We start from the raw sequence: 25,607 nt of genomic DNA on the forward strand, positions 1-25,607 counted from the left end.
TCTGTCCATCTGTGTGTGTGTGTGTGTGTGTGTGTGTGTGTGTGTGTGTGTGTGTGTGTGTGTGTGTGTGTGTGTGTGTGTGTGTGTATGTGTGTGTGTATAAAACTGCTATGCAGTGAAAAGGGATACAATCATAGCAGAAGGCAGAGGACTGTGTACACAAATGTAGTTGCAACTTTCTGGTCAAAATCTGCAGACAACGATTGTCTTTATGTAGGCAAATATTCTGTTTACAGGCTTTGGCATACTGATCAGATATTGTAGGTCTATTGCTAGTCTTTGTAGGTTGCACTTGTGGTTGCAACCTTTTCACGACAAATGAAGATTTACTGATGTGCAGTAACAATTTAAAGTTGCATATGATGTCTGTATAATCCAAATATATAATGCACAAGCCTTCTTTTGCAATCAAACCCATTCCTAGCATTATTACAAAACTGCGGCAATGTCTTGCCTCAAATCGAAACTGTTTTAAAAACCATGCCAGTGAGGAAGATTAAAGGAGAGCACGACTTATTTGGTTTCTCTGTTTCCATAGAGTATATGAATGAAGCACAGGTAGAGCTCCTCCTTATATATATATATATATATATATATATATATATATATATATATATATATGTGTGTGTGTGTGTGTGTGTATATGTATATATATATATATATATATATATATATATATATATATATATATATATAAAATGCAGCACATATAAAATGAGTCATAGGCCACTCAATTGTGAGACACATAGATGCCCCTCTCACCAGACTGCATAAGGAAAGGTCATAGTCAGCTGTCTGTCAGGTGCCAGGATCCACCACATCACGCACACAGTCAAGTCTCTCAACAATAGGTGCTGTTATGACTCCATCATAGTCCATGTTTATGTGAACGACTTGAGGCATACTTCACTGGATGGGTCTATATTAGGTAATCAAACTTTCAAAAGTTTGAGTATCATATGGTCATTATATGATCAAATTTTTGAAAGTTCTAACGTTTTAACGGAGATCTCCATACAGCCCAGAATGGGAAGATTTCCCTTTTCTGCACTGTAGTACTATCTCAGAGTTGGTATATTTAAAGAGCAAGGGGTGTGGGGGTTGCAGGGGGGCTTGCCCCCTTGCTTAAAATGTTCAGGTAGGTTATCTGTGTAGTTTATTTTTTTTATTAGATGTTCGAACTTTTAAAAGTTCAATCATATGGTGTCAACCATATGACAGTCAAACTTTTGAAAGTTCGATTATCTAATATAGACCCTCACTGGACTATATGAAGAGAGACATGACTGAGCTCATTGATTATGTGTCTCAGGCAGGTATGCCCCTAGCCTTAACCAGCATTTTTCCTTCACCTAGCATGATACCTCAATACCTCAATACAAACAAAAAATTACTGAGTTCAACAGTTGGCTTAGATTCTGGTGTCATTTAAAGGGGATCCAGTATTTGTCAGTCTGGGATGACATGGTCGTCAGACCTTGGTACTTTGCCAGAGATGGTCTTCATCTGTCACCCCTTGGATTTTGGTTACTAGCTAAGGCTTTTGCCACTCTCTTAGTGTCTTTAGACAATGTCACAAGAACAAAATATCTAATGTAAAAACACCCACTACAAACAACCTCAAGGTTATGCTGATAAATGTTACAAGTATAAACCAGAAACTGCACTCACTGGAAGCAGTCCTTACCTTGGAAGATGCTGACATTTGTGCAGTCACTGAGACCTGGTTTAAAGCTGCGGACAGCACCCCAGGTATACCAGGTTACATTTCCTTCAACACCTTCAGACCACAAACTGAAGATGTGAGAACAAAAGGAGGTGGTGTATCAATATTCATTAAAGATAACCACCTCTAGACTGGTTAAACAGCACAATTCCCTTGAATTGCTTCAGGTGCAATTGACTGTAGGTAAGACCCCTCTTCAGGTCATTGCCAGCTATAGGACCCCCTCCATGAATCAAGACATCCACTCAGCCTACTTGGATCTACTTGGGTCAATCAAGATACAACCAAACACCCTGGTTTTCAGTGACTATAATTACCCATCCATTGACTGGGTAAATTACATGTGTTCTAACTCACTTGCCCAGTGGTTCCTTGACCTCGTTAACTCCAATGCCTTGGACCAGCTGGTTGACACACCCATAAGGGGCTCATACATCATGAGTCTAGTGCTCACCAACATGGGGGACAGCTGCACTACTCCATGTGTGTGGCCATCCCTGTTGAGATCTGACCACAGATCAGTCTTACTAGAAGTAACTATAACACAAGACCTCCCCTTAGCAACAAGTAGACTAAAAAACTTTTCCAAGGCCAGTTACAACCTCTTACGTGATGGCATAAATAGCTTCATAGCCCCTCCCCCGACCAATGGAACAGGGATCTATGCTGAGTTATACATCAGTGCTTTATACCAGAACCTGTAGAATTGTATTGACTCTGCTGTAACTGATAGAACCAGAGCAAGATATTCAAGGAAAAACAAACCTGCCTGCAGGACAACTACCATTAATAGGCTATGCAATATGGGAAAGAAACTGATGTCTAAGAGTAGGAAGGAATGATCTCAAAAACTGGAAAGACTCCCTCTTCAACTTTGAAGTCCTCCAAAGCTAACTATGAATCCAAAGTAGCCTCCCTAACGAAGGATAAGCACAAGGTGTTCTTTAGTTACATCTATAACTTCAAAGGTAAGGCCCAAATTTACTCTGAACTCATAATTAATGGTACTACATATACAGAACCTGTGGATATAGCAGACCAGCTGGTTGACAGATTCAGTGAAAATTTCACTCCCCTGTCCCTGCCACATATTCCACAAAGCATTGCTAACACCTGACCCCATCTAGGATCTCTGAGGATCAGGTCTTAAATACCCTCTCCAAGGCAAAAAAACACAGCCTCTAAGGGACCAGACAACATCCTGGGCTGTGTTCTACATGGGTTAAAACAGGAATTAGCATCACCATTGGATATACTTTTCAATCACAGCCTAAGCACTGGCTTCATCTCAGCAGAATGGAAAACAGATATTGTCATCCCTTTACACAAAGGGGGTGCATCCATGGACCCTGGGAACTATAGACCCATTAGCCTGATCAGCCTTATCTGCAAGGCCATGGAACAAATCATCATGCACCTTATTAACAAAGATATAGGAAATCTCCAAATGCTCTACCCCACCCAATATGGGCTTTGTCAAGGTGAGATCATGGCTGTTAAACTTGGTGGACTTCTTCCAGAAAGTCACCAAAGCCCTAGATGAGGACAAATCTGTGCATTCAGCCAACTGAGACTTAGCCAAGTCCTTTGACACAATCCCCACTCAGGCATCATTGATAAACTCACCTAGCTGGGTATCAATCCACATACTGTCAGGTGGGTTGAAAACTGACTCATTGATCGAACTCATATGGTCCAAATAGGGGACTCCACCTCCTCGAGCAGACCCGTAACCAGTGGTGTTCCACAGGGATTGGTTCGGGACAATTACTATTTAGAATCTACTTCTCCAAAGTACAGGCTAAAATTAAGGACTGTGGTTGACAAAGTTTGCTGATGACTGCAAACTGGGAGCGATCATTGAAACCCCTAATGATGTTGACATCCTTCAAAAAGGTCTTATGCAGACTAATGACTGGGGCCAAAATCACGGTCTTAAACTTAATGAAATGAAAAAATGCATTATCATCCTTTTTGGCAAGGGCAATGTTCCTGAAAACTACCACATCAATAGCAATACCCTAAGCAAATAGTCAGTGGTGAGAGATCTGGGCACACAGGTTGACAGCAACCTTAACTTTGATCACCATGTCTCCACAATGGTAAGAAGGACATTTTATATTGCTCATCTCATAAATAACGGAATTGTCTCCAGAAAAAAAGAGGTTATAATCCCCCTGTACTCTTACCTCATCAGGCCAATAACAGAGTACAGAGTACAATGCTCCCTTTGGCATGTTCCTTTCCAAACACCTGCAGTAATTGGAAAGACCACAAGGGTTCCTTACAAAGAAAATTTGGGTCTTCAAGATCTATCTTATGCAGATACACTGAAATCATTGTCACTTTACTCTGTGTCATACAGACTGCTCAGACATGACCTGTACCGTCCATATAGAGCAACCTCTGACCCAGATTTAATAGAAATGCTGCATATTCACAAGTCAAATGGCACATGGATCATTCACTCAAAGGACCTTAACCTAGTATGTGACATCAACAGAACTGAGGAGACAGATTTGTCTCACTGAAGCTGACCCATCTTTGAAACAAGCTGCCTGTTCATGTTTAACAAATCCTCTCATTGGCCCTATTTAAGAGTAATTTTGACAACTGGATGGTTAACTGGAAAGTCATCCCGGGGGTTCCACCTGTGACCCTCATGGACAGGAGCAATAGGTGGTGATTTTAGTGCCAGCTTGAATCAGACACCATTAGGAACACAGGTTGAACTTGGTTAGGTTTGTCAGGGCCCTGGGGCCATTAGCCTACTAACTTCCTATGATCCTATGAGCCTATGATAGAGCTGCTCCTTATGTAGATAAATGAAACACAGGTATTACTCCTTCTTAAATATATAAAATGAAGCACAGGTAGAGCTCCTTCTTATATATATAAAATGAAGCACAGGTAGAGTTCCTTCTTATATTTATATACATATATATATATATATATATATATATATATATATATATGTATATATATATATATATATATATATATATATATATATATATGTTTGGCATTAGAAGTTCGATGTGGGTTCAGCTGAACCCACTTCAGTCGAAGTCCGGATGCCGAATGGCGACAATGTCGGACCAGACATTATCAAAGTATGAATCTTGCCCCCATCTTGACCCAAGTTAAAGCCTGTTTCGAGATTTATGTCGAGTCATATTTCGACAATGTCGAAATTCGACATTGTAGTTTTAGCGGAAGTGGGTTGGTAATTCCATCATTCGATGGAGTATTGTTCGACCTTCTCATGGTAAACTATATATATATATATATATATATATATATATATATATATATATATAGATATAGATATAGATATATATATTTAAAATGAAGCACAGGGAGAGCTCCTTCTTAAAAATATAATAAAATGAAGCACAGGTAGAGCTCCTTCTTTTATATACATATATATATAGGTTCATAGATTCATAGGTTCATACTAGGCTATCTGCCCGAGGGCATTTACAAGCCTAGCCCATCGTTTTGTGGTTATGCCACCCCTTTAGTATGGGGAACTATACCCATTATTTTGCTGTGCCTCTGTCGAGCAGTGACACTGAGGTAATCCCTGGGGTATATCTGCGATCTCCCATCCATTGGTCAAGATTTCTCTTGAACAAGGCCAGCGAGGTGCTCTGCCTCACATGTACCGGGATTTTGTTCCACAGCATAGGGAGTCTTTGGGTGATGAATCTATCCCTCCAGCATGTCCTATTAATAGCCGTGACGAGGTTTAAGTCACACGCCCTTGTGGCTCTGATGGATCTAGATTTTTTGAGGTGAAGCATATTCATCAAATCTGGGTTTGACATGGCCTTGTATGTTAGGCAAAGGTCACCTCTGAGCAAGCGGTGGCGACTGAATAGAGCTGGAGTTCTTTCAGTCGGGCAGCATAGGACAGATTTTTGAGACCCTTTATCCTTTTGGTGAGGAACTTTTGTGGCCTCTCCAGCTGCTGCAAGTGTCGGGTCAGATACAGTCCGAATGGGGCATTGTACTCAATCATTGGTCTGATGAGTGATGAGTAAAGGAGACTATGACCTCCCTTGATCTAGATGAGAATCCCTTCATGATAAGGTGGGCAATGTAGAAGGTCTTCCTAACTACTTTAGCTACATGGGTGTCGAATGACAGACTACTATCAACCTGGGTCCCCAGGTCCCTGATAACTTCTTCTGTGCTCAGTGGATTGCCACCTATTTGGTAGCTAGGGGTAACCTTGTTTTTCCCGAAGGGTATGACTATGCATTTTTGGCATTTAACTTTAGGCCGTGGCTCTGGCACCAGTTATCCATTTCTGTGAGACCCTTCTGAAGGATATCTGTGTCAGATGTGTTTTCTACTATGGCCCAGTTTGCAGTCATCTGCAAACTTTGTCAGCCATAACCCTCCTGTGTTTGCTTGTACTTGGAAAAGTAGATGCCAAACAAGAGTGGGCCCAGGACTGAGCCCTGTGGGACACCACTTGTGACAGGCTTTGAGTCTGACATGGCGCCAGCAACTCTGACCCTGTGGGTTCTGTCACTCAGCCAGTTTGCAACCCATCTTGTGATGTATGGGTTAACATTTAAGCTGATGAGTTTTTCAATGATACCCGAGTGGGGTATTGTATCAAGGCCTTAGCCAGATCGAGGTAGGCTGTATGGACTGCCTTTCCTCATCAATGGCTTTGGTGACTGTTTCAAAAGTCAACCAAGTTTAAAAGGCATGATCTGCCTTTGACAAAGCCAAACTGGGTTGGATCCAAAGTCTGCAAATTCCCTATGTCTTTATTTATGAGGTCCATTATGATCCTCTCCATGGCTTTGCAGATAAGGCTTGTCAAGCTAATGGGCGGTAATTTCCAGGGTCGGTGGAGGCACCGCCTTTGTGAAGTGGGACCACAGTTGCAGTGCGCCAATCCAGAGGTAAGACTTTGATTAAACAGCTGTCCTAGCTGTGGGTTTAATTCCTCATTGAGTTCGGAGCACACAGCCGGGACACCATCAGGTCCCATGGATGCTGTGTTTTTGCTTTGGAGAGAGCAGTTCTCACTTGGGCACTGGAGATGTTTGGGGGCTGCAATCGTTTGATATAGATATCTCTCCTTTTGGGGAGTTTGCACTGAACCTGTCAGCCAGTATGTTGGCAATGTCTGTAGGATCAGTAATCTTCACATCATTTTGAACTAGTTCTGAGCATATCTGGGAGTTTCCTCCTAGGTTTCTAACATAGCTAAAGAAGGCCTTATGATTGTCTTTTGAGTCTTTAGCTATTTTTCTCTCGAAATTTGCTTTGGATGATTTTATGAGAGCTCTTAGTTTTTTACTTATAGTGATCAAGGGTGTCTTACCTTTTAAGGATTTTGCTCTATCTTGTAGTAGCTTCCTCCTTTTGTTGTAGAGTTTGTTTATGGCTGGGGTCCACCAGACTGGACGCTTGCCTTTGGTACAAAGAGTCTTTGTTTTGCTTGGGATTGCCTTATCCATGCAGTCCTGCAGTTGCTGGTAGAAGGCATTTGTAAGTGATTCAGCGGCTTGAGTACTGTTTTCCGCCAGCTCGGGGGCATTAATGGAGACCACACTAGTCTTTAGAAGTGTGAAGTCGGCTTTTGAGAAGTTCTTTACTGTGGTCTTTTTTATTTCAGGTGGGGGTGGGATGAGGACCTCCAGCGAGATTAGTTTGTGATCTGATCTCACCAGTGAGGGGTATACTTCCGGTGTTGAACATTGTGCTCCCATGTTCGTGATGATGAGATCAAGTATGTTATCTCCTCTTGTGGGGATGGTGACTAGTTGTTCCATGGCATTTGAGTTTATGAATTCCAGGAACTTTTGGGCTAGGGTGTTTGGGCTTGAGTAGTGTTCCCAGTCTATATTAGGGTAATTGAAGTCACCTAGTATGATGGTGTTTGGTGATACATTTATCCCTCTAGTGTTTTCAGGAAGGCCATGTGAGGTTCCTGAGTTTGTGAGGGTGGCCTGTAACATGCTACAATTTGCAGAGCAGTCTTGCCTATGGTTAATTGCACCTGGATGGTCTCCGATGCATCGTGCGTTGCCACCAGTCTTGAGGTGTGGGTGTCCTTGATGAATATGGATACCCTCCTCCTTTCTTGGTATTGTCCGGATTTTGGGGCGGAACGCATGATATGAGGTAAAACCTGATAGCTGGGGTGCTCTCAGGAGCCTTGAACCAGGTTTCTGTCACAGCACAGACATCGATGTTCTCCATACTGAGAAGGGCCTCGAGTGCGTGCATTTTGAGATTTAGACTTCTGGCATTGAGCAGCATTACCCTTAGTTTTTTTCCTTTTTTGTGTTCTAGGGTGGTAGGTTTAGAATTTGAGCCTTGCCTAAAAAGGCACTATGGGGTGGCAAGAGCCTTTGCCAATATCCGGAATCCCAGGGTGACAGGTGCAAGCCGTCCCTTGCGAAGCAGCGTGGCTTGTCCAGCATGTCATCCCAGGCAGACAGATACTGGATCCCCTTTGAATGACACCAGTGTTTAAGCCAATTGTTAAATCTGATCATCTTATCTCTGTATTGTGGCATCATTCTTGGTGAAGGTAGGATACTGCTCAAGGTCAGGGTCATACCTGCCTGGGCTACATAATCAGAGAGCTCCTCAATGTCTCTTTTCATGTAGTCCAAGGAGGTATGTCTCAGGTCGTTTACACCAGCATGGACAATGACTGAGTCATATTTGTACCTGCTGTTGAGAGACCTGAGTGCTTGCGTTATGTGGCGGATTCTAGCGCCCGACAGGCAGCTTACTGTGACCTTCTCCTTACTCAGTCTGGTGAGCGGGACGTCAGTGTGTCTGACTATGGAGTCACCAGTGACTAGTGTGTCTGGCATTGTGTTTGGCCTTAAGGGCTGTGACTGTTTGACACTCTGACTGTGAGGTCTATGTGTTGCAGGTGTTGTGTTCTGAGGTGGTGGTTGTTTGGGTGTCTGCTTTGGTGGCCTCTGCTGTTTTGGTAGATTTTTGATCAGAGCCTCCGAGTATGTCTTTGTGTGTTTATGTGTATGATTTGAGGTTGTAATGGTACTATGTGAGACTGGGTCTATAGTGTGTGTGGTAACCTTCTCCTCCTGACTGGTCTTGCCAGTCCTATGTTGAGAGAGCTCAGCCTCCAGTTTGGCCGTATAGTTGCATCTCTCGCATGTATTTGTGTTTTGTGGGAGGAGGAGAGGGTTGTCTGTGTACATGAGGCAATTGTAACATTATATATATATATATATATATATATATATATATATATAAAATGAAGCACAGAAGATAGAACTCCTTCTTATATACATAAAATGACACACAGGTAGAGCTCCTTCTTACATATATAAAATGACGTGCAGGTGAACATCTTTATATATATATATATATATATATATATATATATATATATATATATATATGAAATATGAAGCACAGTTAGAGCTCCTTCTTATACATAAATACAATGAGGCACAGGTGGAGGTTTTACTTAAGCAATAACCCATGCCTGGGTGTGGGTAATGCTGGATTTACCCACGGTTGGTGTGCTTTGGTCTTGAGGGTGAAGCTTACAGCGTTTAAATGGTTTGCTTGGGTGGGTTTTTGTATTTTTTGTAGTTGTTCGATGTTTGATGGTTTCAACATTTAGGGGTCGACTATTACATTTTCAAATACATGAGTATTCGATAACATAATATAGACCACTTTTTTTCAGAGTCCAGGGACATACGATTCCTGTATGGATCTATTTAACAGAATGGTAATGGGGTAGGCCAGTGAGTCTGCTGCAAGTTTAAGAAATTTGGCAGAGATGCTGTTGGCAGAGTTGGACTTTAATTTTAGAAGCAGTTTTTGATATGGGAGCTAGAGATAGGAGAGATTGAAATGTGGTGGAGGAGTCAGTTGTATGCTGTTTGGCAATTATTTATTATTTTATTTATTGACATTTGGTAACCAGGAAAGTCCACTGGGTCAGTAACCAATTTTCCGTGGAGGCCAGGGGAGAAAAGCTTCAAGAATGGTTACAAGACATGGTGTCGCATCATATGAGCAAGTATATACGGAGTTTTCAAGGATCCTCAGTTACAGTTACAAGCATACATCATACATTATTTGCAAGTTCAAGTAAACATCATACATATGAACAAGTATTTACAGAATTTTAAAGATAGTTGCAGTATAGAAGTTATAAGCATGTACATTGCTGTGTAAGTGACAATCCTGGAGTGTTAGTGGATGGAGAGGGGTGATGAGTAGAATATGAAGTGTTGTGAAAGTACTGAGGTAGTATATGAGATGGGAAAGATGTAGTGGTGGTGTTAGGGAGTGGATGGGAAAAGGTAGAGGTAATACTGACAATAGTGTCAATAAAGTACGAATTAAAGATACTTCCAATTTGTTCTGGGCGCTTGTCAGGATGTGGGCAAGCACTGGGTTTAGTGCCAGGGTTGAGTAGATTGTTCATAGAAGACCATAAAACTTTGAGAATAGTTTTTCTACTGATTTGCTGGTTCCAGAAGAGGAGTTTCTTAGCTTGGTTATGGAGCTGTTTATAATGTATAAGGTCGGATGTATTTGTAGATTTAAGCCAAGCTTTCCATGCTTTGTCCCTATCAGTCATAATTTGTTTAATAGCTTTAGTTAGCTAGGGGCATTATTAGTTTTACTTCTTTTGGTTCTTGAAGGGGGTAGACTGTCTAATATTTTTTGAAAGGAACTATTAAAGTAGAGCAAAGTGTCATTCAAAGGGAGAATCTTAAGTATATTGCAGTTAATGCTTTTCAGGATTATGTTGAATGCGTTGGGGTCAAATTTAGAAAGGTTTTGGACTAATTTAATATTATGTATATTATAATATATTATATATAATATCTTTACTTTCTCTCTCACCCCCCCCCCCACTTAATCATAGAGTGGTCCTGTAGTGTGCTATGGCTAATTTAGATTTGCCAATATTCCACAACTGCAAAGCCCATAGACCTACCCTGCCTGGAACTACCTGCAGTCAAGTGCATTTGTGGGTGCCTCCCTCCATTTTGTGAATTGCTACCGTATGTCCTGCTATATTCACTAGTTTATACATGAACTGTTGGTCTCCAGTTGGTTATCTCTTGCATATCTCCAGGCTGCTCCCTGCTCCTCTTCTACCCTATTTCCCCGCTCTCCTACCTCAAGCTACCTATTCCTACTCTTAAATCTGTCTGTCTGCTATGACCCCCCTCAGCCCACTCCTTTACTGCTTGTTTTTCTTTGATTTCTCCATGGGTGTAGCCTGGCTCCATTTGCCCTTGCTACGCTTGGGCTCACTTTGCTCCCCTACCCTACCTCCTTTCCCACACCCCCCCACAGCAATTACTTTTATACTATCCACTCCCTCCCCTTACTGCCTGATCAGCCACACAAAACCCACTTCCTGCCTAAAAGCACTCCCAGCCTTAAACCAGCCAAACTTAAACTACTTCACTTCCTACTTTCAACCAATCTTCCTCTAACAATTCCCTTAGCTTCACCCCCACTAACTCTAAAATGCAATTCTAGTTCCTTACCATACCTCTTCTTATACTTGTCTCAGTTCTAACCTCCTATCACATCAACCTTTCTCAACCATATATATTCTCTCCTACCTCATGTACCCCTGACACTCCTCTCTCCACATACTTCTTAATTACTGTATCTCCCCATCTCTCTTTAACTTCCCAACTTCCCAACTACCTGTCTTCATAAACTTACCTTACTACAGATCTATCCTATCTCCTGTACATACACAACTAAATTTTTCAACAAAGTCCCACCACTACCTCCAATTACATTTACCATTAGCAATATACTCCTCTCTGGTGACATCCATCCTGACCCAGCCCCCCCCCCCCACAGCCACACATCTCCCAAGCCTCCAATGACCTCCCCCTCTTTTCTTAATTCAAACTACCCTCAACCCCCCCAATCAAAACCCTTCTTTATAGAGACACCTAGCTATCTATTCACTAAATATTCAAAGTATCACCAACAAAATCACTGAACTATACACCTGGATAGCCGATACCTCCCCTCACGTTCTAACCTTATCTGAAACTTGGCTAAAACCACACATCACAAACAGCGAAGTACTCCCTCCCAGCTATAACATTTACAGCACTGATAGATACCAAAAAAGAGGAGGTGGCATTGCCATCTTCTGCTTTGACAGCCTAAATTTCTCACCAGTCACCATCACTACCCCCAACTTCCACCCACCTAAACTAATCATCCTACATTGCCACCTCATCTCACACAAGAAACTTGCCATTGCTTCCATATATATTCCCACTGGAAATAATATCCCAACCCTAGAAAATATTCTATCCTGGTTTTCCCACAACATACACTATGAAACCCTCATCCTTGGAGATGTCAACATTGACTGGCCCAATCTTACAACTGACTCTCCACAATTTAGTATTAACTTACAGGGATTTCATCAGCTGATAACTTCTCCCACCCACCTGCACAAACTCTCATCCTCCAGCTGCACTATTGACCGGATTCTCACTAACTCCCCAACCTCTACCATAGCCCATATACCCTTCCCGACTGCCTAAGCGACCATCTCCCCATTTCCATTCTTTGACACTCTACCCAACTACCCAAATCACACATTTATAGAGACTGCCGTAAACTCTCTAACTTTAATATCTCCCAATTTAACTCCATACTATCTAGTGGTGACTGGTCCATCTTCAGGCAGATCCCTCTCGACGATGCAGTAAGTAAATTTAATAGCATATTCTTGGACACCCTGAACTCCCTTGCCCCGTCCAGAAGAATTAGAATCAAATCTAATTATGCTCCCTGGCTTACTAAGGATACTAAATTTTTCATACAAAAAAGAGACAGTGCTTGGAAAGCCTGGATCAAATCAAAAGAACCAACCCAGCTATAAGACTACAGAAAACTGCATAATCTTGTCAAGAAACAAATCAACATGGACAAAAAAATCTTACTATAACTCTCACCAAATTAACAGCAAATTCAACGCTCTTAAGTTTTGGTTTACTCTAAACAAAATTCTTCATCCAGATTGTCCTTCCAACCCCTCCCCTTTCCCAAATAAATCTCCTCTAGAAACCGCTACCCTCATCAACCAACACTTCATTAACACAATTCAAAAACTCACACCCTCCAGCTACAATATAACTGCTCCCTCTATCCCTCCCAACCCACTCAAAAAGAGCCTTGCCTCCTTTCAAACTGTTCCCATTTCTAACATTAAATCTCTTCTTCTGAAGCTTAAAACATGCTCTCTCGCCAAAGACAATCTCTCTCCTACCTTCCTCAAACTAGCTGCTGAATCTATGGCCTATGCTGTATCCATACTAATCAAGAGATCCATTCAAGAAGCAATAGTCCCTTTCATCTGAAAATCCTTCTTCACCATCCCCCTGCACAAAGGGGGAAACTTAGCTGACCCATCTAACAACAGACCCATTGCCATTCCATCCCCCCATCTAAAATACTTGAAAAATGCATTCACTCACACCTTGGCAACTATCTCCTCCAACAAAACCTTCTTACTCCCACGCAACATGGTTTTCGGCCTAACCATAGCACAGCTACCACCCTCCTGCCATTTACTTATACTATCGCTGAGGCCCGTGACAACAACCAACTCATATCCTGTCTCTTCCTGGATCTCTCCAAATCTTTTGACACAGTCTCTCACCCTATACTGCTATTTAAACTATCTAATCTTAACCTATCTGCTGCTTCCCTAGCCTGGTTCTCTAGTTACCTCTCTTGTAGGCAACAATCTGTCAGATGGCCCTCATCCTGCTCCCCCTCCATTCCAGTCACATCTGGTGTTCCACAAGATTCCATCTTGGGTCCTCTCCTGTTTAATATTTTTACTAATAAACTGCACACATCCTGCAAACAATCCTCCCTAATACAATATGCTGAAGACTCGACTCTCATCTCCATCTCCAACAATATCTCTGAACTCCAAACCCAAACACAGGACACCTTTCTATCCATTGAAAGGTGGCTGTCTGATAATCTACTCATCCTAACCCCCCCAAAAAAAAACAAACTCTTGCTCTCTCCCCACATTCTCTCTCACATCACAAATCCACCTTTGTTATCACATCCTTCAATAACACCATCATACAACCTGAACCCCACACAAAACTCCTAGGTACCATCATTGATGATGAACTTAAATTTAACTTACATATACTCTAATGTATAAAAGAAACTCACCAGAAACTAGGCTTGCTTTACAGCAACAGAAAATTTCTAACGTCCAATGCTAGACTCTCCCTGGCACAGGCATTTCTCATCCCCTCCCTTCTATATACTGCACCTGTCCTAATTAACATTCAGTCCACAACCATGTCCAAACTGCAACAAACATACCACAGAATAGCTAGATTTGTCACTAACTCTCCTTACAGTTCATACCATTGCCTCACACTCAACTCTCTGCAATGGCTTGAACTCCCCAGCAACTCCTATCACAATTTCTAATGATACACTCCATACTACACAAACCTTCTTCATGCACAGATCTCTCGTCCCTGGTTTCCACCTACTCCCCCTCTAGTACCCTCTGAACATCAAACCAGCAACTCCTTCATATCTACCACCCAAAGAAAAATGTGGGCAAGCTACTTTACAAATACTCTGTTGCCCAAGTCTGGAATGAACTTCCTATACACTTATGCACCATTACCCACCCATTAAACTTCAAAAATGAACTCAAACTTTATCTACTTAACACCAAGAGCTGCCCCTATCAGGACTATACCTAACCCCACCACACCCTTGTATTTCATTCCCATCATATTTGTGTTTTTATACTAGGCTTTGCTTATTCACTTATTAACCCAATAAATATTTATCTAGTAAATTCAACCTCACAATATTTGAAAGCCCAAATTTTGCTGTCCAGTTTTGTATATTTTTGTACAATGCTACTTGTATTTTATGCATTTGTTTCTTACGCCTGGTTTCTTGACCTACTGTATTTTTAATTGTACTATCTTGGGGTGTGACTTTTTATTATACTGTAAACTGCTTCTGTAACTGGAGCTTTCCTCCTCGGGTCTCCACTGAAAATGGGCTACTCGCCTAGCTGAACTAACCTGGTTAACAAATATCAATAAATAAAAATAAATAAATGTTTTTTTGGGATGGTTGGGTAAGCTCGGATTGCATAGGCAGGGAAATGGCTACTAATAGAGTTGGACATAGAGCCAGAAGTTATAAATTTAGAAAGATTGTAGACTAGAATCCAGTCAAGGATGAACCGTTCATTGGTTTTGTTGTTGTACCTAGTAGAAGTGGTAGTAGCAAGCTGGGTGAAGTAAAATATGTTTATGCTTGTAGAAGACTGATTGGAAGAGATAGAGAAGAGGGCCAATCAATTTAAATAGTTGAAGGAAGAAAGGGAGAACAACCAGTAATGACAGACTGGTGGGTGGTTTTAGAGGGATCTGGACAGGAGACCCCTCTCTTCCCCCTTCCATTATGGGATGGTTTAAGATACTAATTGGAGTAGGCAGAGGCAGTTTACTTAGGTTGGCATGGGTTGCTACAATGAGAGGTTCCTTAACATTGTTGTTTTAATGTAGTGGTGAGTGGTTCAATGCTGCCCTTAATTGGTGAATTGCATATAATGTTATTGTGTTTTGATGAAGTTATGTTATATTTATTTGCTGTTAATCTGAGTTTTGAATAAACTGGTCACACTGGCTTTCTTGGTATCTTTATTGTGTTGGACAGAGGAATATGTGCAATATCATTTTGAAGATATTATGAAATCCATAAGCTGCTCTTTACTAGCATTCTGCAGAAATATTCCATTCTGCTTATGATTCATGAACCTTCCAAAACATGATGCGGCCCAATATCCCCATGCAAGGAACTATTTTTGTATTCGCTATAAGCAAAAAAGGCCCAAGAATATGAAAGGGGTCAAGGGTATCCTCATGGCAGTCCTTTATTTTTTCAGAAACAGCAGTGTTTGAAATGAGAAGTCAGAAGACTGCACATTCTGCTACTACTGAACAATAAATAATATTTGTACTATCGATTTGTCATGCTTATCAATTTCAGTTTGGTTATGTGGCATGCATACTGTACTCCTTGGTTGAAATGATAGATCTTAATTGGAGGGGTAGAGTCTATTTGGTTGTAAGTATCTTTGTAAGGCTATACAACAAAGAAAATTTACAACAACTACTAGTTTGTATATTAATGCTTCAGACAGCATATTAAATATTAAGACATACAGCATGTGTTTATATGTTCAAATATGATATTAAAACTAGTCTCATCCTTTTCTTCATAATATTTCATGCCATAAAGGAGCTTTAAAACCTTACTTTCATGTTAGCTGTTCATTATTATTACCAATATGTCTCTTTTCACTGATTGTTTAATATAACATCCTTTCACATGCAATACATATTTTAATGTCCTTCTCTCTGTTCTTGTTTAGTTATCATAGTGTTTTAACTGTTTATAATTTAAATTCTAATGTTCCTGGAAAGTCGACAGGGTACAAGGCCTTCTGTTCTAATTGTATATGGCCCTTTATATTTTCACATCTATGTACCAGTGCAGATAATGGCTTAAAACACATACTACTGTCAAAATTGCAACATTTCACTCACCAGGTTTTGGCTGAGGAGTTCATAATTGAAGATCTGGTTCTCATACTGATCTGCCAGCTCTTTGCAGAGATGAATTGCTTCTTCCCACATCTACAAGCAGAGAGACGGAAAAAGATTACAGGAAAATCTTTATTTCACTGCACAGGCTGAAAAAGTATATTTTTCCTCTTGGTAGTCAGCAATTAAGGCCCACAGACTGCAACTAATGTCTTTATGTGAGAAACTGCTTTTTTTAAACATTTTCCTCAAGCCTGCAAATAGAATTAATCAGTAAGTCTGTCATGCTAAGCCTTCCTGCATCTATGTGGGAAACAGTATTCATTTTGTGATATGTTCATAACAGTCTTTTAATTATATGTCAGACAAGACAAGATAAACAACAGTTTTGCTTTGCTCAGATGAGAGATGGATGAGAAAGCACGTTGGTGGGATAATATGTCAAGTTTCAATGGGAGGCAGTGGGCAGGTTTGAATTTGTGTTTCTATACATTTTACCTTCAATGTCACGTCTGAAAATAGGCACAAGTTTTACTGCTACACATTAGTAGGACTTTAAACTCAAAATAATGGTGATGTCTGCTGAAGAATTTTGATGAACAGTAATATTACAGCAAGGTATATTTAAACTTAAATGTTAATGAAATAATTAGAAAAAAAAAACAAGAAAAAAGTAAATAATTCACCAAGGCCTCAGCATCTCAGCAATATTCCTTGTGTTCAGGCGAGAACCATTTTCTTCTACAGCTTTACTCTCTGATTTAGTAAAAGCAAATGGCCTCTTATTTATCTAGCCATGTTCACCTTCAGCCAATGTTGACTGCAATCATGTTCACTTATTGACTAACTGAGTTTGTTTTATTTAGTGGCTAAATACTGTAGCCAGAAAGTGCCTATGTACAGACGTGAAGAGGAAATTTACAAGACAACAATTAAACTCAGCTCATGAACACAGCAGATTGTGCAGAGTAACTCTGAGACACACAACATGGTAATAGTCGTTTGACATCATATCTGCATATACCCAAAGGTCTCCTCTGAGTAAGATTCTAGTTTGTATTGGAGAGAAAAAGCAAGCAGTGCCTCTATAAACACAATTTTCAGCGGATGCAGAACAGGAAATTATTGGAGGTTTTAGTATCATTGTCCTCTGATGATTACAGCGATTAATGACTTGCAGCTTGCACAGATTGTCGCTCGTGGTCCAGCTCAACTACATGCTGAGGTGAAGTGCTGCAGTCATGCGGAGATAGAGTAGAGCAGAGCTACTCAACCTTGCATGAACACAGTATCCACGTTTGACAAGGTAAGTGAGGCAGCCACAGGGAGAGGGTAGCAGTGCAGGTTAGAGCATCAGGCAAATATTTGGTGGGGATAGGTTTAGGGAATAAAAGATTTAGGGTTAAACAGTGAGGGGGGCGTTTAGGGTTAGGGAGCAGGAAGGGAATATAGGGTAAGGGAGCAATCAGGGACTTTATGGTCAGGGAACAGGAAAGGAGTTTTAGGTTTAGGGAGCATGAGGGGAGTTTAGGATTAGGGAGAAGAAGGAGAATTTTAAGCTTAGGGAGCAGGATACAAGTTTGGGGTTAAAGGGTGGGAGTAGGGTTTTAGGTTTATAGAGTAATCTGGGAATTCAGGGATAGGAAGTGGGAGGGAGTGCTATGATTAGGGTTAGGACTTGGGTCAGAGTTAGGGCTGTGGAAGAGATATGTAGTTCAGTAGTGTCATGTGTTTTGAGGCTAGGTAATTAAGCAGGATCAGGCTAGTAGGAGTTAAGGCACTTGCCATTTAGAGTAAGTAGCAATGAATGTGTGTGAATCGAGCTACTAGCAAGCAAGCAAGCACATTCACTGCTTGGCTCCTAGGGTATGAACAGAGGAAAAATGGAAAAAAAAGGGACGCATCACAGATGACAGTGTGTGAGACTACTGTTTGTTAAATTATTTAGTATATACACTTGTCTTCACGGAAAGTAGTATCTGACCAATTCATCCTTCTCAGACCACAAAGACAAACAAAACAATCAGACAAATAAGTAAATAAATAAACAATCAAATAATTAAATGAATCCTGGTCAGATATGATTTTTTTTTCTGCTAAATGTAGCTGTTGTTTTGTAAGAACTATTTGAAATTTACTTTTTAATATAAATGTACTGTCATGGAGCTTTTCTCCCTGGGCTTCCATTGAAGATGGGCTTTGCCTAGTTGGACTTATTCAATCAAAAAGAGAAACAAACAAGCAAACAACCCAAGCAATTATCAGATTTATTCATATAAAGGAGTGACAAGGGTCAAAGAAGCCATGTGAAGACTAACTAAGACTACTAAACAACATCACAATATTAGGAACATCAAGGAGAAGCAGCTTCCTTATCTTAGAAATAAACTAAAAAAAATCAAGAAGAATTTTGATATAAAATCACATACTGCTACTTACATAAGCACCATAAAAGAGGAGGAACATCCTTCAATAAAAATTAAAAAAATGAATAATATACTGAGCTAATCTGAATATGACAGAATGCCATGGTTCTATCCCCCAAAATGTATCAGTCTTTGCCAAGAATGTGAGAGGAAAAAGAAAGAACAAACTGCAATCCTAAGCAATTTAGGAGGTACAGTATACAGGAAGGAGGAATGGAGAGGATCCACACTTCAGTGATGGAAAACCATCAGAGGGTGTGCAGAGGTCATGCACTCCAACAAATCTGGTTGCAGTGAGAAGGCACAAACATGCACAGAGTCTATGGATACTTCAGAAGTAGACATTTGTGGAAATTAATGAGCCTGAAGTCTACGGAGCTGATCAACCTTCAGTAGAGTAGGAACCATTATGTGGAAAATAGGACATATGATTCTCCATTATTCATACAAAAGCCTCAGTGGCTAACCATAAGGGTTATTAGAGCAGTAAGGGCCTTGTGCAGAGTTACTGTAACTAAATGTTGGTGTGTTCATAGCAGAAAACAGAATGTACCCTGTGTGAAGAAATACTCAGGAAAAAGGGAAATGAGATTGTTGTGTTCATCATGGTATTAGGATGGTGAGGATTAAACAGAATGACTCCACAGATAATGTAGCTACTAATCACCTTCCATGGGCTAAGTGGAGAGATCAGAACATGGAGAAAATAACATTCTGATTATTAGCAAGCAGATCAGCTTCTAGAATTTCTCATTCCTTGAAGACTCACAGGATCCACCAAGGAAAAAACTACAACTGCAATGACATTCTCATTTCTCAGAACCTGAAATGAACACAATAATATCCTGTTGAAAATAAATCACAGCATGATTGAAACAGACTTCCTATAAGAATAGTAAAATTTATCAATAACATTTTGAGGATCCCGACTACTACCTGGATATCTCAACTATGAAGAAGAGGTTCTGTCCTCACACGGCCCTGAGAACATGAAATACCATGCAGATCTTGATTGCAAAATGTTTAAAAGGATGTACTTCTCAAAGTCCATCTACCTTCCTTGGACTTCTCTCAAGTGGGCCTTCACCTTAATTTTGTTATATTAGCCAAAAAATCTGCCCTGGACCCAGTGGAAAGAAGGGTGCCCCACCCTACACACTGATTTGAAAAGTTGTTTTAATCAAGATATGTTGGTGGGGATGCAAAAAAAAAAGCAGATCTGATGGGAAATGGTGCAATGAATCACATAGAAGTATGCCAGCAGAGAGAGAGAAACCATTAAGTTTGGAAGATATTTAAACATGTGACCCGATTTGATTCAAAACACAGGAGGCAAGATTCTCAAAAATCTGCCCTCTCACCAAGGGAAGGAAAGAGTGGCAATATATGGAGTCTAGCACTGCTCAAGGAAAGGCACCTAATGGGCTGTGGTCGAATTGTAGAAGCTAAAACAAAACCTAATCAAAAGCTGTGAAAAGTGTCTTATGTGAGGGGATTCCCTGACAGACCTTTTCAACCTTGATGAAAACCTTAAGTGAAGGCTGAGACCAAAGTGATATACATTAGAACACAAATGCTGCAGCACCATGATAAAGGGCAAAGTACTCAACAATATTACTGTATGATTACGAAAAGCACACAAATGCCACAGAGTCCACTGAGCTTTCCAACAGCTTTAATGTCATGTAAAAATGTAGAACAACTAACACTCATAAAAACAAATCATAAATTTAAGCGCTTTCATCCTGCTTAATCAAGACTTCTTCAGAGAAAACATAAACCACCATTTTTCGCTCCTTATAGAATCCAGTCCATTAAAATCATGTGATCTTCAGAGTTCTGCCCCGTAATTAAATTTGATTACAGCGAGAACGTTAGTACCCAATACTACTCTCCTTCCCCTTATTACTTAGATAAAAATATTATCGATTCTTGCATGTATATATCTAAAAGTTACAAACAAATTACAACAAATATAAAAAATATCAATTGTGTTGTTACAGTAAACATATAAAATATAAGTATGTATGCTAAGTATAAAATTGAAAACTTGAAAAAAATCAGATGAAAATACACTTTCCGCTTCATTTTAAATTCCTCATCTCTCCAAGGCTTTTAATCTTGCTATAGAGCAGTATTCATTTAGTCCAGACCAGCTACTGGCATTCAAAAATAATTGCCATTGTAAATCTAGAAAGGGCAGAATTACAATGGCAATTATTTTTGAATGCAGGTGGGGGAAATATATTTTCATATTTAATTACGAGGCGGAACACTGAAGATCACATGATTTTAATGGATTGTAATTTAAAAGGGGAGAAAAAATGGTGGTTTATGTTTTTTTCTGAATAAGTCCTGATTAAGCAGGATGAAACTGCTTAAATTTATGATTTGTTTTTATGAGTCTTAGTTGTTCTATGTTTTTGTGTGACATTTTTGAAATTCCTGCATGATTTAAAGGTTTATAGGTCTGACTGTCAAATCTGAGAACTACTTTCCTTCAAGAAGCTTGATTTTCATAACCTCGTGTTCCTAATTTCTACTTCCAGTATACATAGCATGAGTATTGTTAAAGAAAGTTAATGTCTGTCTTGTGATTGCAGGGGAACATTTATAATCTTGCTGTAGTGTGTATTTCTTGTGTTTTTTTGTGTTATTTTGACTTATTTTTAGCATTGGGTTCTCTGGTCTGGTGTTAGCTCTATCACTGGTACATTCCAGACATAGACTTTCAAATATAACTTTATCAGGTATTGTACTATTGACCAGGTAGCCGTCGTTCATAGGTTCATAGGTTGGTACTAGGCTATCAGCCCTAGGGCCTATACAAGCCTAGCCATAACAATTCCCTGGATATTTCTTCCCACGCTATTTACTTCCCTGGACCCCTGTCTAGCAGGACGACTGACGTGATCTTTGGGGTGAATTTCCTTTCTCCCATCCAATTGTCAAGGTTCCTTTTGAAGAGGGCCAAAGAGGCACTCTGCTTGACATGTATGGGTAATCTATTCCAGTCTGGGGAGTCTCTGGGTCAGGAACCTATCCCTCCAGCATGTTTTGTTTATTGTGACGACAAGGTTTAGATTCCTGGAGCATGTGGCTCTGAGGGATTGGGATTTCTTTAAGTGTAGCATGTCCAACAGCTCTGGGTTTGACATGGCCTTGTGTGTTAAGCAGAGATCGCCTCTGAGTAGACAATATGCGACAGAGTATAGCTGGAGTTTTTTAAGGCGGTCAGCGTAGGGCATCTGCTTTAGGCCTGTGATTCTTTTAGTGAGGTATTTCTTCGGTCTTTCCAGTTGTTGCAGATGTCTTGAGAGGTACATACCAAATGGGGCATTGTATTCTATAATCGTGTTTTAATAACCTAAAAGAAACAGACTATAATGAGAACTTCAGAAGCATGTTTGAATAGCTCAGGTTTTCAAGACATATGCTTTTTCTGCTAGAGGATAGCTGGATTTTTTCAAGATATTTCAAGATCCTTGTTTGAAGTTGTGATATGCAGCTGCATGTTCAATAATGTCTGAGAGCACTGTGCTATAAAGTTGTTCAGTAATCTCTCTTAAGTGACTAGGCATGTTCCTTCTGCCAGGTCAAAGTTTAAGTTGTCTACTATTATTCATAGATTTTAGAGATGGTGTCTCATTTTTTATGATTTGACCATTTATTTTGTAGTTATGTCCATTATGTCAAATCTTATTATGCTACAATTACTGATATTAAAGGTGAGATGATTACTGCCATACAAGGTATGTATTTTTGTAGGTCATTTTAGAGAACTTTGTCACTTTTTTAGTGGAGTAATAATGTTACTCAGTTTACAGTTATTAGCATATTTGGCAATCCATAGATTATTTTCAACTTTATATATGGAAACAAAATAGTCTGAAATGAAATGCCACTGATAAAGTACGCCTTGGGACACCATTGGTAACCCTTGTTGTGGTACACAGGTAGCCACCCCTCCTTCCTGACTTGTTCTACTGTGTTACATAATAAGAATTTTACAAACATATGGATTGACACTTTGACATTTAATGCTTTTAATTTGCCATGTATTTCTGTATATGGAATAGTGTGAAAAGCCATAGTAGGGCCAAGATAGGCAGCATGCCCTGTCATCCCTGCATCAAATACTGCTATTACCTCTTCAAAGAATGCCACGACATTTAAAAGTTAGGACTTCTATCTGACAGCTATATTGTTCCATATTCAACAGTAGTATGTCCCCTGTGGGGTTCCCTTCAAATGGTCGACATTTCACAATGTCGACATTCATATGGCCGAGACCATATGATCGACAATTGAAATGTCGACCATGGGGAATCAGCATCTCCCTACAGTGCAGAATGGAAAGATTTCCACTTCCGCACTGTAGTGTGATCTCGGAGTTGGTATATTTAAGTTCCGGGGGGGTGTGGGGAGGGGCGGAGCGTTAAGGTAAGTTTGTTTTTGTTTTTTATGTTCTACTTGTGTGGTCGACATGTCGATCATATGGTCTTGGCGATATGAATTTCGACATTGTGAAATGTCAACCATATCAAGTAGACTCCCCCTGTGTCATTTTGGATAACCTGCTTTATGACTAATTTCCTGATTTGGGTAATGGGGTGGCTCATTAGTAAGCTTTCTACCTCCCAGCCTAAGTAGCCAATGTTCAGTCTTGACTTTTGGTCATTTTACATACAGAGTTTGTTCTCCTCTTGTCTGCTTGGGTTTCCTCCTACTTTCTGAAAGCATACTAACTGATTTGCTATGTTAATTACCCATATATGTATAGTAGTTATCCTTGCCTTGTAACCCAGTCAAGCCTAAAAAGTGCCTATGCACTGGCCCATTTACCAAATTTAACACACAATACTGATTAGGCTAATAAGTCTAAAACTGGGCCATACCTGACTCCCTCCTTTAGCATTTTGGCATAGTTTATAGACATGTCCATGTGTTGACATTTTATTTAATATGATTAATAAAAGTTTAGTTAAGTTTTCTTTCCTTTGTTGGTCTTCAGTAAGCATCAACCATTTTAAGTGCTACCATCTAGCAGCCTGCAGGAAAAAAGGTACAACAAGTTGTACAGAATAATTAGAAAGACCCGTGCATTCTAGAGAAGTGTAAAAATCACGTAAATGACCAAAACAGACTGAAAGCACACTTTCACAAAGCACTGGATAGACGAGTATAAAATAAATCATAATCGTTAATCAACTACTAAAACCAGTCAAATCACACATTGAAAAGACAGGAGTACATTTGACAGCAAGTTCTCTGAAAGCTCTTGCTTAGTCAGAGGATGCTTGGCAAGTGATGGAAGCTACAGATTTTGAATATGACATTTCAGATGATGTCTATATTCATATCTCTTGGGTGACAGCCTCTAGTGCTGGGGGTGCATGCAGAAATACCCCTCTGTACAGAATGCATGGGTAATCATAACTGCATAATAACTATAATGCTCATGTCCCAGAAAACTTAACTTGAGGTCCCATAGTCCACAGGATACTTACTCCACTGCTACAGAGAAAGGAGAGAATTGGGAGGCCGGGAGAATTAGACTGGCTAGTGGCCAAAAATAATGTATTGCAGATAAAGGTGCTCTACAGTAGCAAGAACCTTCCTCCTGTCCTGCATTACTTTAGCAAGTTTCAGGTAGGCACTTCAGAACTGAAGCTCCCCTAGGAAACAGCACACAGAATAGCCAAATGAAGCACGTAATCCATAGAAGAAAAGAACGTTAAAGACATATTTGGCAGACAATTCCTGCCACAACTACCACCTCCAGTCCTTCAAAACCATTCTTAAAGACCTCCAAGCCAAAATCTGACTCTGTTCTTGCTCAACCCCAGAATAAACTATATCCCTAAATATGAACAAGCACCTATTACTGTCTCACACCTCCTTACTTCAATCAGTTTCTCTCCCCTTACTCTCTGTCCAAATATGCCATAACTCTATTTTTTTTTCTTTTACTTCATATTGTAGCTCCTGTTTATATTGCAGTAACTCACATTTAATTTAATTAATTTCTCTAAACTTGCTAAAATTTCTCAATATTAAATCATCGGCATATAACTTGTATCTATTTTTAACCAATGTTTTCACAATGTGTCTAATTTGGTATAATTATATAAACTGTAACTTTTTTTTGTCTTATTTTTGAGGATTGTAAGAGTATTGTTCTTAAAATGTTTTTGTAATACTTTGAAGCTTTTCCCACTGGGCCTCCACTGAAAGTGGGCGGCTACCCATTTGTACTTTTCCGGTAATCAAATGTCCACAAATAATAACTAAATAAATAAATGCATTGCTTGACTGCACAAATGTCTTAGAATAGGCAGTTCTGCAGGAGAATACATAGCTAGCTAATACATGACTCTGCCCTGGTCTGCTTCATTAGCATTTAGCATGGCTTTGGGGACAGCCCACGCTGGTACAGCAGGCCTTTGTGCAAAAGCACAGTAGAATTGCTGTCTATAAATTCCAAAAGATTAGACCTTGTGGTAACCTTAATGAATTTGGCCCATAGTCCTGCATGACGTTTTTTATATTTATATTACTGGATAGACTAAAAGTTTACTGTATTTAGATAAAAAAAACAGTGGCCTATTAATATTTCATTTTCATAAGTATTTTTGTTTTTGTTGGAACAGTCTTCTCTCATCTTGTCTTTTATGCAGGGATTCTGGAAGTTGCTGAAGGCTGCAGCGGTGAAGGCAAAAGGGGCATTTAGTGGTCTGAAAGTTAGTGTTTTAAGCTGTCTACTGCCATAATAGAAGCATATCCATGAAACAAGAGACATATATAGTGTAA

At 39.9% G+C, this 25,607-nt stretch overlaps 1 protein-coding gene across 1 annotated transcript in view; it reads right to left on the reverse strand.

Annotated features, from left to right (window-relative positions):
* The window catches only part of LOC122795737 (dedicator of cytokinesis protein 1-like), a 2,411,902-nt gene that overhangs the window by 880,794 nt on the left and 1,505,501 nt on the right, over positions 1–25,607 (reverse strand). The window contains exon 10 of the mRNA XM_044064047.1: positions 16,372–16,461. Within this exon, the coding sequence (XP_043919982.1) occupies positions 16,372–16,461 (90 nt within the window). The remainder of the gene's footprint in view (positions 1–16,371; positions 16,462–25,607) is intronic.

The sequence above is a fragment of the Protopterus annectens genome, chromosome 2.part2 (assembly GCF_019279795.1).
Source record: "Protopterus annectens isolate FY-2018-M chromosome 2.part2, PAN1.0, whole genome shotgun sequence".
NCBI classification, from domain to species: domain Eukaryota; kingdom Metazoa; phylum Chordata; order Ceratodontiformes; family Protopteridae; genus Protopterus; species Protopterus annectens.